Below are 15,872 nucleotides of genomic sequence, written 5' to 3' on the forward strand. Positions count from 1 at the left end.
GAAACGTGTGTGTTTTAATATGATTACCAGTGACACAGATCCACATACCTGGCTGGTGAAGGTGATGTAGTAGGTCTCATACTGGACAGAAGGTGGAGTCCAAACCAGAGTGACTGAAGTGTCTGTGATGTTCTGAGCTCTCAGCTGAGAGACGCCCGACATGGCTGAAACAAAACAATCATTTCTGTCATTTTTCTATCAGTTTGAGTCAACATTACAAATCCAATCAGCATTGAGCAATGATCAATATCAGGACAACTTTGTAGTATTGTTTAACCTTTAGATTTCTGGTGAAGTGCATTTTGGGAAATTAAAAAATAACTTTAAGGGATTTTTAATCATTGGCATTTTTAAGATACAACATTTAGATATAGATATGAACTTGTGATAATGAGAAGAAATTAAATACAAATTACGAAGTAAAAAATAAACAAGAGGAAAGGGAAAAACGAGCAAAGTAACTATGGCAACCACAAAAAAAGGCAAAATACAGATCAGTAATCCAGAATTAACTACAAAACAACAAAAAAGGGAAGAAAATCCACAAAAAACTACCTAAACAAACTTAAAAAAAGAACATAAAGAAGCAAAAGAAAAGAAAAATCTATAAAGGATTTGAAACACCTTTAAAACGTTCCAGACTTTTATTAAATTTAAAATCTGAGAGATAAATCCATCCATCCATTTCCTTGACCGCTTCTTCCCTTTCGGGGTCGCGGGGGTGCCGGAGCCTAACCCGGCTGCTGAAGGGCGAAGGCGGGGTACACCCTGGACAGGTCGCCAGTCTGTCGCAGGGCCTCAATCACACACCCAGTCACTCACACATTCACACCTAGGGGCAATTTAGAGTCACCAATCAACCTATGAAGCATGTTTTTGGACGGTGGGAGGAAGCCGGAGTCCCCGGTGAAAACCCACGCATGCACGGGGAGAACATGCAAACTCCACACAGAAAGGTCCCAGCCGGGATTCGAACCGGGGCCTTCTCGCTGTGAGGCAAGAGCGCTAACCACTGCGCCACCGTGCAGCCCGAGATAAATCCCAGAATCTCAAATCATGAAAAACAAATACTACTGTGCTGTATTTTTAGGAAATGTAAACTCATCGTCAACATAATGATGGAGTTCATAGTGGTTGCTACAGGCTATCCCTGCTTTAGGAGGGCGGAGTCAAGACATACCTGAGACAGGTAACCCAAATTCCTGAGCCAGAAACAGAGATACACAGCTGCTGATACTTACAGGGCAATTTAAAGTCACCATTAAAATGTCAAACGTGTTTTTGATGTGGGAGTACAAACACACTCATGCTCAAGAACAGTATGTGAGGGAACGTTTTGCTCCCAGGTGACAAATGTGACCGCCACACCACCATGCAGCCCATTAAAGGCTTCATCCCAACTACTCCACTTACAAAAATAGATTTGCTATTACTTTGGTTTTTGTTTTTTACTTTGTCAGCATTGAGATCAAAAGATTTTTACTTTTTGATTTTTTTTTTATAAAGCTACGTTTGGAGCCTTGTTTGAATTGCATGATTAAGTTACAAAATTTCTCTTTTGGAACCGAAACATGATTCTAAACATCTTTTTTCCTCATTTTAGCAATTCAAAGGAACAAATCGACCAATTTAGCAAACCTTTGTCATCTTTGTGTAGATCCCATCGCAACATCTGTTTTAGCAGATCCAGAGGGATGTATGCATTAGAGTTTTGGCATCGACCACAGTCGAATAATTTAACATCTGCTCTCTGGAGCTGCAACAAAAACTGTTCAAGCTGGTCTGCTGGATAAAAGTAAAACCGCTTAGATCATGAGAACAGATTTTGGTACTATGGTAGTGTCAATTGCATATAACTTTAAACGGGTGGGGTTTGAGATTAAGTTAGCATCATTTAGATGTTTCAAACTCATGAGAGAAAGATCTTGTCAGTCTATTGGACCTGATGTTTAGCTGGACATACTGAAGCCGTACTGCGAGTGTAATTCACAGATTAACTTTTTAGCACTGAGTCTCTCGTAAAAATGGTGCTCATGGAATGACGCACAGCTTCTGTAAGAGATTAGCCACAACATGCATGGAGAAAAGTGCTGCTTGGACAAAAAAATCCTCTGGATATGAGTGCCAGGAACTGGTTGAGCAATCAAAACTTGAAACTTTTTCTTTTTAAATTTAAAATGCAGGTAATTTGCATTAACTGTAGTGAAAAACATGTTTAAAAGCACAGAAGATTTTGTTTACAGAAGAAAAACCTGGTAGTTACATAAAGAATTTGTTATTCTTGATTTTTGGTTAATTAGTACTAGAATATTTAAAAGTTTGGACCAAACATTACAGTATTTGAAAGTTTGGTTAGTCTGCAAACCAACATAAATAAATAAATGAAAAAAAAAAATCCTAATCGTAACATTTAATTTAATCTTAATCCCTTAATGCCTGAATTTATTCTATTTATGTATATGTATATATTTATTTTTTTTGTTCAAGGTGATGCTACATTAAGTCTTGGATTAAATAGAATGTAGAAAATTAGTGAGCATGAAAGGGTTAAAATAATAATTCTGTCTAATTAGAAACTAATGAGTTTTATTTTACAAAATGACAACATTTTTCAATTTAATGACTGAGAACTAAAATCTCTGGTTCCTTATTTTTTAAATAATAAACTCGTTTCTGGGATTTCTGTTCTGGGAATTTTGTGCAGATTCCAAACCTACAAGAACAATTGTATTATTTGAAACATTCCCGCCCACTCTCCTTCTTTAATTCAGTATGGGACACCCCTCAATCATCTCTTATGTGTGGTTTGTTACATTTGGGGAAACACTTTGCTCTTAAACACAAACAAATCTGTTTTGAGTTGAGAAGCACTAAAAATCCTTTCACTCTTAAGGTTTTATGGTGTTTTTAAGGAGTCCAGCTTTTCTCTTAATAAAACATCCATAAACACCAAAAACAACAGCAGTCACAGCTGCAAAAACATGAAACTCATGTAATACGGGTTGTAGTAGAGTCGTTTGACACATTTGTTGATGCAAAACCTCACAGGAAGATGATAAAGAAAAAGAAAAAGTTAGAAAAGTTGGCAAAATAAAACAAAACAGATCAATCACAATGTTTTTGTCCTCGAAATTCAGCATCTTTAAATGTATGACATGTCAATGTTTTTCAGAATAATGTATTTAAAAATCCTAAAGCAAATAGTAAAGGAAAAAGCCAAAAAAGATACAGGAAAATGCATCAATTTGGGTGATTTAAAAACCATTTGCAAGGAGAAAAACAGAAAACATCATCAGCAAGATATACAGTATACCATATGGTGAATAGCGCATAAAATGGGTATCCATTGTTTCTCTAAAGAATATTTCTTTTTTTATAAAAAGTGAAAATTCCTAATTGAAGTGTTGCATGACTAAATAAATACTTTATTAAGTATTTTGCTTAAAAAGTGCCTAAACCGATTTGCTGATTCATGCAACAGAGGCCTCCAGTTTTAATGCTGAGTCAATGTATAGATGTAATCTGAAGTCCTGCAGTAGAGCCATTTGAGCATCACGAGTTAAAAATCTAACAGAGTTTAAAAATCTGAACTATGATGAAGACAAAACATTGCATCAACCAATTATGGACTCAGCTTTGGGCATTTGATGTGTTCAATGACACAACAAGCAGGTGTAGTCCAAAACCAACAGAGGTGCTCATTGTTCTCCTGAACTTTACGTTCTTCTTATTGCATAGAGACATTGATAAGAACTGGACATAACAAGTGTTGAGGTTCCCCATAGGAAATGCATTACCTCCAGCCCTTGCAAAATCAGGCCAGAGCCTTCGTCGTCACTTCCTGACACGTCTATTTTTTCCTAGTCTGACTAATGTGGGACAGCATGCCATCAAACTGGGTCACAGAGACGGAAGTACCGCTGAAAGCGGCTGTCATTCGGACCCAGCTCCTGCAATAGATGGTGAAGCTCACCGTACTGGGAGAGTCTCTGAATGATCTTGTGAGCCCAGACATGGAGACGCGTTTATTTATGCTTTTGAGGAACTCTTCAAGATAAATAAATTTGATCTCTCAACATTATCCGTGTCTTCCATGCACAGACACCACTCCATGTAGCGATCAGGCTAAAAACATTTTACAACATCTAACAAATTTGCTGCACATCTTGTAGAGGCAGCCAATGCGAATTTGACATGCAAATCCCACACATGGCAAAGGGCCATGTGTGGGAGTATGTAGTTCAGGAGTTTTCTTGGGATCTTCTGAGTGTTATGAGTTTCTGAGCTTTCCTGCTTAGGGAATTTCTTTTTAACCACAAGAAATAGCATTGAACCCAGAAAATTGGGGAAAGTCCAAAACAGTTTATGTATCAAAAGTTTTACTCGCATGTATGTGTATCACTGGTATGGATGCTGATGGTTTTGACTCACCCATATCACAGTCCGGTCCCGTCATGCCCTCCTGACACTGGCTGCAGTCCTTCCCGGTGAACCCACGTCGGCACACGCACCTCCCTCTCATGCAGCGCCCCCTGTTGCTGCAGTTGTTCGGGCAGACTTGGGTAGCGCAGTTTGGCCCGCCAAAGCCCACTGAGCAAACGCACTTCCCGTTCACACACTTCCCGTTGTTGCTGCAGTTGTCGGGACAAGCTATTTCCGAGCAATCCTGCCCAGTGAAACCTTCCCTGCACACGCATTTCCCGTCAACACACTGGCCTCTGTTGTTGCAGTTGTCAGGGCAAGAGTTTTGGGAGCAGTCCTCACCAGTGAATCCAGAGTTGCACTCACACCTGCCGTTCACACACCGCCCTTGATCACTGCAGTCATTGGGGCAGGTTCTTTCTGAGCAATCCTCCCCAGTGAATCCATCTTCACAAATGCATTGTCCATTGACACATCGGCCTCTGTTGTTGCAGTTTCCAGGACAGGCAATCTCTGAGCAGTCTGCACCAGTAAACCCACCATCACACACGCATTTACCATTTACACATCTCCCACGGTTGTTGCAGTCATCAGGACAAGCCTTTCTGGAGCAATCTGGACCGGTGAATCCGGGATTGCACACACACTGTCCATTGACGCAGCGCCCCTTGTTGTTGCAGTTTCCAGGACAGGCAATCTCTGAGCAGTCTGCACCAGTAAACCCACCGTCACACACGCATTTACCATTTACACATCTGCCATGGTTGCTGCAGTCATCAGGACAAGCCTTTTTGGAGCAATCTGGACCGGTGAATCCGGGATTGCACACACACTGTCCATTGACGCAGCGCCCCCTGTTGTTGCAGTTTCCAGGACAGGCAATCTCTGAGCAATCTGCACCAGTAAACCCACCGTCACACACGCATTTACCATTTACACATCTGCCATGGTTGCTGCAGTCATCAGGACAAGCCTTTTTGGAGCAATCTGGACCGGTGAATCCGGGATTGCACACACACTGTCCATTGACGCAGCGCCCCCTGTTGTTGCAGTTTCCAGGACAGGCAATCTCTGAGCAATCTGCACCAGTAAACCCACCGTCACACACGCATTTACCATTTACACATCTGCCATGGTTGCTGCAGTCATCAGGACAAGCCTTTTTGGAGCAATCTGGACCGGTGAATCCGGGATTGCACACACACTGTCCATTGACGCAGCGCCCCCTGTTGTTGCAGTTTCCAGGACAGGCAATCTCTGAGCAATCTGCACCAGTAAACCCACCGTCACACACGCATTTACCATTTACACATCTCCCACGGTTGTTGCAGTCATCAGGACAAGCCTTTTTAGAGCAATCTGTGCCGGTGAATCCGGGATTGCACACACACTGTCCATTAACGCAGCGCCCCCTGTTGTTGCAGTTTCCAGGACAGGCAATCTCTGAGCAGTCTGCACCAGTAAACCCACCGTCACACACACATTTACCATTTTCACATCTACCACGGTTGTTACAGTCATTGGGACAAGCCTTTTTGGAGCAATCTGGACCGGTGAATCCAGGATTGCATACGCACTGTCCATTGACGCAGCGCCCCCTTCTGTTGCAGTTTCCAGGGCAGGACTTGTCTGCACAACTAGGACCAGTAAAGCCACTGTCACACTCACACCTGCCGTTCACACACCTGCCCTTGTTGCTGCAATTGTCAGGGCATGAGGTCTGGGAACAATCGGGACCGGTGAATCCTGGATCACACTCACACCGGCCGTTCACACACTTTCCTTTGTCACTGCAGTTCTCTGGGCAGCTGGACTCGCTGCAGTCCGGCCCACTATAACCTGGAAAGCAGACACACTTGCCGTCCTCACAGCGACCCTGATCACTGCACTCATTGGGACACTCGTCAGTCCCTGGTTTGATGGAACAGCCTGCACCTGATGGAAAAGGAGAAGATCCTGACTTCAATTAACAATGAGAGAAACTCACTTGAGGAGAATACCTCAGTGCAAGCTAAACTGTGTGGTTTAAATTGCTTCTGACATTTACATATAACAGAATATGATCTATATAATTCTGAGCCTCGATGCATCACAGAAAACCCAGGAAAATCAGAAGAGTTCATGGTTAATGGCCTTGATTATGTTATCAAAATAGAGTCCCAAAATGAAGGAGAACCAGAGGTTTAATGACAGAAACTTAAAATAATTGATTAAATAACTTGAAAACGTCAAAATAAAAAGAAGACGAATTATAGAATTGAGTCTAAAGTTGAAAAAATAAAGCAATACAAAAATGATCAAAGAAAGAACAAAAAAGTAGCTGATCATGGCTAACTTGAAGCATGGACTTAGATAAGGGATAGCCAATTCGAGGCCTCAAGGGCCGTATTCCTGCATGTTTTCCACTATACCCTGCTCGGGCATGTTCTAATTGACTGGACACACCTGAACCAGGTAATCACTTATGAGTAAGGATTGGATATCTAAAAATCATGCAGACACTGTGGCCCTGGAGTTGCCTATTCCTGACTTAGATGCTGGGGAGACTCATTAATAAAAACTTGAAGCAGCTCAGGTGCTTACTAAGGACACAAACATATAAAACTCCTTTAACCTTTGCTCTCAGAGGTGCAGCAGCTTCCTCCAGCTGCATCACATTTCTCCCGGAGGTCGGACACCTCCCTCTCCAGCCTCTCCAGACGTTCTCTCAGGGCAGCAAAGTCTGCCTCGCAGCCACAAGACTCAGATCCGGAAGGAACCAGTTTAATTTTATGGGTAAGGACCAATGGAGAACCAGGAGCCAGTGCAATTTCCTTCCCTGTAGAGAACAAAACCTAACTCAGGCGACAAACTTTTGATGTTGTGCAGATGGAGATGTCACAGACCTGCATGTATGTACTACACTGTACTACTAACAATCAGTGCGAGTGAACTTTTACCTTCTTCTCCTCCACCAGACGAATTTCCATGTGTAGCACAGCCTTCTGAGATCACTACCTGCAGAAAATCAAGCAAAAAGTCAAACCATTTTAAGGTCACAAATGTTCTTGCAAAAGTGAATAAAATAAGAAAGAAATGGAAAACTTAATTTTGTAAGTTGCCAAAATAAGCAGAACACAGAAATCTCCTGGACTGTGAATTAATTATTTTCTATTTCAAATCAAGGAATTCTCTTTTTTCCCCTAATGTCGTGTTTGCTCATCTGCTCTGCTCCTGTAACATGGTTTTTAATTAAATGTTGAGTGTCATCTGCGTAGAAACATAGATTTTTTTTTTTTTTTTATTAATTGAGCCTTCTATCTTGCATAACTAACCTTAATGGAGTCCTGCTCATGCTTTGTTGTCTGTTGCAACTTCCTTGTTGCTGATGGGGTCAGAAGGGCCGGGCTGACCAGGAGGACGAGGGATAGGAGGCAGGGGGTGAGCGGGAGCATGATTTGAGGGGGAAAAGTGTGCCAAAGTACAGAAAAAAATGTCAAACAATAGTTGACTCTTCAGTTTGTTTGGGTGTTTGGAGCATCAGGGGCCGCTTCCTCCCAGCGTGTTCAGACCGCTCTCAGAGATGAAAGCATCATGGATGAAAAAGCTTGAAGGAATTTCCCAACCTGGAAGAAAATTACACATTTTAGTCTCACCTTGAGATTCACGCAGACTCCACTTAAACCACAATTAGGACAAACAGAGACCAATAACTATTTAAGGGCCTGTCAGTGCACAGCGCTGACCAATAAACATAATGGAAAAAGTACCGTAGTCTGAAAGAGAAGCTCGTTATCCTTAATTAGGTTTTTAAATTCATGGTGTTTAAGCACTCATGGGAATATTTGTTGTTAGCCTGATAACGAAAGTAAAACTCAAAATAGTAATTTAAATAGTTGACTACTGACAAAAGTAAAATTAATAAAAATGTACTGAAAATCAACCAATAAAAAAACACGGTAACTTTTTATTTTTTGTCAAACAGAAACATGAGCTGGTATCTGGCCCAACTGTATGGCTGGATTTCTCCAATATTGTTAAGTTGGGGGTTTAAGGGGCTGTAAGCTAGCAGAAGAACATGTAAACAGAGAGTTATCATGTCAATGCATTCTAACTCCTAACTCGTCATACATGGACGTGTGGTTTGGGCCGCCTCCATGTCATTTTTTGATGTTTTGGGTTTCCTCAACTGGTCGTTTTTTGACGTGCTGGCTGTTCCAATTAAATCAGGGGTACCCATTTTCTGGTCCGCGAAACGGTCTGAGTGCTACATGGTACGGGACCACAGGGAAAAAAATGCATATGCTAATGAGGGGTCCCCAACCCTCGGGACTCAGATGAGTACCGATACGTTGACCAAACCAGTACCGGTACCCTAGCCTATTCCGTATTAGGATAGGGTTAGGGTACCGGTACCAGAACCCTAACCCTAATACTGGGTTAAGGTTGGGGTACTGGTACTGGAACAGTACTGGTCTGGTCTGCGGTACTGGTCCGCAGTAGGGTCCAGTATCCTAACTCGGTTCAGAATTAGGGTTAAGGTGCTGGTACTGTTCCGGTACTGGTCTGGTTCATGTCCCTGTACCGATCCGTGTCTCTAGGGTTGGGGACCCCTGGTTTAATGGGAACAGGCAGCATGACAAAAAAACAACGATTTGGAGACAAAATCGTCAAGTGACATGGGCCAAACCACATGTCCTTGTATATTACAAGTTGGGAGTGAGAATGCTTTGCTCAGGAATGGGTGACGGGAAAGGGGGTAGAGTTGTTCCACCTTAACAGTCCTGCCCACAGCTCAGAAAATTTTAATCAGCTCCTGCTGCTCTGCAGAAAATATGTCCAAGAAAACAACACTACATTTTTTTAGGCTTTAAACAAGACTTCATAAAAGCTCAAAATGATCAAAGTGGGTCTTTTTATGGCATAAAATTTCAGGATTAAAGTCACCAAAGAAAAGGGGAAAAAACATTTTTAATAACTGACACCTCTTCTCATCTCAGCTGAGAAATGCTGGCAAAATCCTAAAACCCTAAATAATCCCAAGTTATGTTCGATAACAGGAAAAGGTAAATCCTACTACACATATGTTTTCCCCTGGCACGTCCTCCAACACAGCCACAGTAGCCGACCCTCAAACACAAATCAGACTGTGAATGATTTAACCTCCGGAGTTTCCCCTGTGAGGTTCAAGGCCAACGCTGGTTAATTCCTGACAGATCCTCCGCTCATCTCACTGCAGCAGCAGCAGATCTGAGTGCAGACAGCAGCTGCTAAAAGCTCATGACAGCGCTTTCCAACTCCTGGAGCAATAAGTTGAGCTTAAAGAAGGCATGCACACATCATAAATGTCTCCTAAATAGTAAGACTCATGCATAATGGGAATCTTCGGTTCCTACAAAGTTTGGAGGTTGTAATTTATGAATAAACAAAGAAGATAAACAGTTTATGTCAATTACCCCAAAATAGCTTAAAAAAAGCTCCAACAATCTTTGTTCCTGCTCTATTCTACTTAAGGAGAAGATATCGAGAACACAACTGCCCTGACTGTGTAAAAAGTGGGCAGATTTGTTTGGGGAAACCAGGTGGCCCACAGGAAATATCAAAGTTTTAGACCACTCAATAAATCTGAAGGAAAATGTTAATGAAAGTTTTTTTCTATGGGTATGCTGCAGGCACGGATGGCAGTGAACACTTAAACTACATGTTTTTCAAACCCTGTAACCTGTGCACCTCGCAAAGCGTCAAGTGAGTGATCAGACAATTAGTAGTAGTTTATGTGGGCATCCTACGGGCTCTAAAGTACATCCATGGATGCTGAATTTGGTGAGTAAGGAACCAGTCCACGCACCTCTAATGACTAAAGAGGTGTAAAAAGGGTACCACACGACAGCATCACTCGTATGTCCTAAGGATGTTTAACTTACATAAGAATTGCAAATACTTCATGATACACTTGACCCTCTGCAGCCACCCTCAGCACCCGTAGGGGTCAAACCCCTACTGCATGGGTCTTCTGCTTGGGTCTTTCAAAGAGGGACACGTCCATCCATTGTCAGAACCTGATGAATCTCTAGGGTCACAGGGCTACTGGACCCAACTCAGCTACTTTTGGGCAAACCCTGAACAGGTTACCAGTCCGTTGCAGGGCTACTCACTCAAACACACACCTGAGGGCATTTTAGAGTCAACAATTTACCTATGAAGTATGTTTCTGGACTGTGGTGGAAGCTAAAAAACCCAGACATGCACCAACAAGAACATGCAAACCCAACCAGAGCCTTTTTTTCAGTGAGGCAAGAGCACCAACAACTATACAGTTGGCACACAGGGTAATGAAATTTTGAATCAATTAAGAACCACAATTAAGGTTAAATTATTTATGAACATTTTCTCACTGGAAGCCCTCAGCTTGAAGTCAAACTAACAACTTTCCTGCTGGTCTGATGCAACAGTGCTCATCACCAATCACTGGAAATGATTACCGATCTCTTTCAAGTAAATAATTCAGCACAGACTGTCACATGTGACAAAACGTTGAATGTTTCTGTTCCTCTCTGCCTGAAAATTTGGAACGAGAACAAAAGAAGACCAAAAAAGTTAACGTCAGGAGAGAAAACTCAAACCGTGCGCCACAAAAGCAGAATGTGAATGACAACAGAAATGAAAAACAAATGGGGAAAGAGAAGGAAATCACTGCGAAGAACAGAAAATTACAAGTACAAAAGTAAAATATAAACAATTGATAATATCTAAGCAAAAAAGAAAAGAACAATGCAGATGACATGAGAAGAAGGTGAAATCAAAGTGATTTTTTTTAAATAATTAATATGCACAAAAACATCATCAGGTTAAACTTTCTTGAGGTAAACATAAAAAACATAGTTGGACATGAATATATTCCATAACAGATTGAGTAGAATTCAACCAATTAACAATTGAATCAAATGTTTTTTACCTGTATAGAGGAACAATTTAAGCTAATTTTTAATCAGTAAAGGATGTATTTCAAAGATGCAACAGTAGAAAAGAAAAGTAGTTTTTTCAAAACTAATTTCTGATTTTTTATATTTGAAACTATATAAAATCGTTGAGAAAAATTAAATATCAGATTACATTTTTTATCCATGATTCCTTTCTGTAGGTTAACTGGACTTTACAGGTTTATTAAAAAAGAACAGAAATGAGAAAAAAATGACACAGGTGACCTGGAATCTGTACAGATATGTTGTTCTTTTTAAGTTCAAAAATATCTATTTCAGACATGTGAAAATGTACGTAGAGCAGCAAAATAAGACAAAAGGGAGTGAAAAGAAGAAAGAAAAACTTTTCAAAAAATAATGAAAGAAATCTAAGAAATAAAAATTAAAGCCACAAGCAGGCTAGTCCCAGACTAGACAGAGCTGCATATGACAAATGGTTGAAAAAACATTTTTTTCAAAATGGCGGCTTTTCTGTTGGTTTTATCTCCATAGCAACCATTTTATGTTTTGGTGGCCTGGGGATACCGAACAGATCTATATAAGTTTCAGAAGAATCGCCAAAAGTAAATTGTTGGATTGCCTTGGCAACGGAGGTTTTTGGCTAACCACGCCCACATTCCTAATATGTTCATATCATGTGTTATATCATTTTGCTCAGCTCTAGATAAGGCATTGAGGCATACAGTTTTAACAATATTTCGATAAAAAATGTGCGAATAGTAGGAGTACGCCATTTTTGCGAGCTCACGTTCAAAATCTACAACTTTTAATTGCAACGTTTTTTTTCCTAATTGCTCCCCAAAAATCCGTATAGAACCATTTTTGCTTGTAGCTCGTAGTTTATTTTTTTTTTCTTTAAATCAAGATGGCAGCCTCAAAGGCAGAGGTCAAAGGTCAGCAGAAGTCCAGATGTCGTTGCAGACTTAAGCTGGGGCCATGTGTTTGAAATTTTGCAAAAATCGCGCAAGCAAAGTATTTTCTTTTCCCATACTGTTGAAAAACTTGAAAATCTGGAAATCTCACAGTTTCTCACAAAATGGCTGCCAATCTGTAGGTTGTGTGACCATCCCATAATAATTTCAAAGCTTCTTTTGGATTTGAAATTTATTTAGCGATTTTCGGCCTCAAGGAATTTTTCTTACGGTTTATCTCGCTGTGATGTCATCGTTTGAGGGGTTGTTCACTGTGCCCAAAATTACTTTTCACCGGGTACTAGATGTGTGAAAATTTTGATGATTTTTCTCGCATGTCGAGGGTCAAATTATCGATCAAAATGAGCAGAAATTTTTTCAACTTCAAAAACAATGTGGCCTTTGCAGTCAGTGACTGCTGCTGCCATAATTTTAAAAAGCAAATAATGTAAATATGTTACTTTCAAGTGTTAAAAATGTTTAATTTGCTGCACTTTTGTGTCGATTATGCATTTACAGTAACCTTACCCTTCAGATTAAAACTAATTAATAACTGGTCAAAGCAGAGTTATATCTGCCAGATATTTGGACCATGGGATAGAAACAGAATTCCTAAAAAAGCAGGAGGAAAACCCTCCACTATCTCTTCACCTTCCTTTCCCTTTTTGTTCTAAGCGACCCCCCCCCCTCTCTTCTCCTCAGTGCGATTTGGAGGCCAAAATAACTTCCCTGGGATTGCCTCTTTAAACACAAACTTGGCAGTCAGCGCTGAAACTTGGCCTAATAACTTGACAGCAATAACAAGGAGGAAGCAGAGAGCTGGTCTGTTAAGTTTGTTTAAGATGTTTTTTTTAGTAATACAAATTGAATATTTTACTAATAAAAGTTGTGTTTATTGATATTTAAACAAGCTTTTGTCAGATATTTTGCTTCCACTTCATTATTCTTTATCTAAAACAAACCCTATAGAGAGAAACGTCTGTATAACTTTTGAACAATGTTTTATAATTTTTGTATGGAACTCTGTTATGAACGAAATGTCATTTGATGCATTATCTGCCTGCTTCTGTAATATTTATAAACAGAATTAAAACTCTTTTTATTTTTTTATCTATTCCATTTTTTACATATATATATATATATTAAAAAAAACACATGTTTAGGGAGAAACTGCACACAAAGACAGGGACAGGCACAGATGTGGACTACATAAAAGGAAGTGACCAGTGTTTGCAGTCATGCACCCCCAGACCTTTCAGCACATCTGTTTGGACTTTTGGGGGCAAGTTGGAGGGCATTGAAAGAAAACCCAAGCATGCACAATAAACTGCTCTGAGCACAGCTGAAAAACTATGAAATATGATCCAGAAGAAAAAAATAAATAAAAAGTTCCTTCTGATTTAATGCTGGTGAGTAGTAATACTGAGTTAATATGCATCATAAAATACTTTCGCTGAAGTCTGAACAGGCAGCAGCTGTCAGCATCACAGAACTGAGCGTTCAAAGGCCAGACTCACAAAATATCGATAATAAAAGCCTTATTTATGAGAAACTTTTTACACATACAATAAGCCTGTAATATAAAATGTTCACTTTTATCTTTTGAGAAACATTGCAGCAACTTTAGATTGTGGGAAATTCATGCCACATGCTTGCATTTTTTCATTTTTAGAAAAAAAAATCCCACAAATGAAGACATTTTTGCATTGTTTTGTACTAAATTTATCAGAAATTAAGCAGATAAATGCCTTTATTTTTCACTTTTTTGACAAAAAATGTTTCAAAAAATGTCCTGAAAATTAAAAGAAAACTTTTCTTGTAATAATAATAAGTTGAAAAAAAAAACAATTTATTGATGTGATTCATTTAATTTAAGAGAATAGCCAGAAATATGGTTCAAATCATTTGCAAATTATCCCTTTTCTCTGGAAACTATTGCAATATTGATCATATATGTCCACAGAATAATATACTTTCACATCTGGGAGAATTTAATGAAAACACATAACATTTTATTTGGAAAAAACTGCTATTAAAATCAGTAATGAAGAAATATGTTTTTCTTTATTTAGAAGTGAACATTTTTTTCCTGCAAAATCTCATTTTTTATTTAAGTCTAAATCTATTTACACATTTTAATATTTCAATAGGTATAATATTTGACTGATTACTAACAATTTTGCAATCAAATGTATTATTTATAATAAATATTTTAAATGTGGAAAATCGCCTAACCTGCACAGCGATGGGAGATGTTCCTCCTGCTGCTGATCCAGAAGTCAATCTGCTTGTTTCTGTCCAGCCTCAAGGACTTTCCCCGACTGACCAGCAGGAGGAGGGAGATGGACAGAAGCAGAGAGGAGAAGAAAGAAAGAATAGAAGACAGAAAGAGGAGGAAGGGAGCAGTAAAAATTTCCTCACACTTGAAGAATTTTTTCCTCCCTCTCCGCACTCCTTCTTTTTTCTTTCACTCTGATGTCATTCTATGGGCTTCACAGGTCCCTCTTGGGTGGAGGATTTGCAATGGAAAACATCTGAATTTTTACGTTTTTTGGGGGGAACACTAGACCTGGACCCTTAAACGGATCCAAAGGGTTCTCTGTCCTCTGCTGCGGGATACTCTGGGACACTGGAAATGAAGAGACTTCTTTTATTTTTTGTTCCAGTCAGTTTGTTGATGAAGGTCTGATTATCAGTCAGCTTTGACTGGCCCACACATTCATCACTGGAAGTGAAGCAGCTCCAGGAACTGACATCATGCTTTTAACTTTATTTGAACTGTCAAGTTTGATCAAATTTTATATTTTGATCAAAGAATCTGCTTTGAGATCTGTGCATAATTAATAAAGAAAACCTGATTTCAATTATTTTGCAAATGGCCAAAAGATTTGTAATCTGTGATTTAAACATTTGAGATTAAAAAAGCAAAATATAATGCATTATAATGAAATGCATTATTGCAGTTTCTAAAGTAACAAAAAAATCCCAAACCACAATACTACCTCCGCCTTACTTCACTTTTGGTTGTTCTCTGGTGTTTCTTTGCTTCTTCGGCAATGCAAAACGATCCAATGTGTGACTTTCTTTCTCTAATTATTAATTATTTGTTTTTTATGTGATGTGTGACTTTAAAGCTGTAGCAGACAGACGGCTTAATCCAATTTATTGAAAGAAGGATTGACAGGAGTCAATATCTAGAAATCAGTGAAGCTCAGGCAGGGTCGGGCAGGCAGAGGTCAAACACGAGCATTGGGGGCGGGGGACCTCGGTCTGGTGGCCTTGTCTCTTGAGTGCCGGTCTCCTGGGCCAGGCGGCCTCCTCTCCACGTGGGGGGGTGGATCCCAGAGATTTAAGTCCTAGAGCAGGGGATCAAATTACATCTGAGCCTGGGGGTGTCCATGTCTCGGTGGTTCTGGTCCTTGTTCTCGAGAACTAGTCCTCTCCAAAAATTCCATCAGTGGTAGAGCTTGGTCTGGCCTTGTTTACATCCTTTCCCCGGGACCCCCGCTTCTCTTGAGTGTCCCTCTTCCAGGCGGGGGCCTCACTACCCCCTGGGCCACCCGTGGCGGGGGCGGGCGGT

At 40.1% G+C, this 15,872-nt stretch overlaps 1 protein-coding gene across 4 annotated transcripts in view; it reads right to left on the reverse strand.

Moving 5' to 3' along the window:
• Positions 1-7,879, reverse strand: part of LOC112162673 (tenascin-X) — a 32,568-nt gene extending 24,689 nt beyond the window's left edge. For all 4 annotated transcript variants that reach the window (XM_024298540.2, XM_024298539.2, XM_024298538.2 and 1 more), the window contains exons 1-5: positions 7,737-7,879; positions 7,362-7,419; positions 7,037-7,240; positions 4,432-6,357; positions 49-164 (exon numbers count right to left, since the gene is read on the reverse strand). In XM_024298540.2, the coding sequence (XP_024154308.1) occupies positions 49-164; positions 4,432-6,357; positions 7,037-7,240; positions 7,362-7,419; positions 7,737-7,856 (2,424 nt within the window). In that variant the 5' untranslated portion in view covers positions 7,857-7,879. The remainder of the gene's footprint in view (positions 1-48; positions 165-4,431; positions 6,358-7,036; positions 7,241-7,361; positions 7,420-7,736) is intronic.
• Between the last annotated feature and the right edge of the window lie 7,993 nt (positions 7,880-15,872).

This window comes from Oryzias melastigma, linkage group LG11 (assembly GCF_002922805.2).
Source record: "Oryzias melastigma strain HK-1 linkage group LG11, ASM292280v2, whole genome shotgun sequence".
NCBI classification, from domain to species: domain Eukaryota; kingdom Metazoa; phylum Chordata; class Actinopteri; order Beloniformes; family Adrianichthyidae; genus Oryzias; species Oryzias melastigma.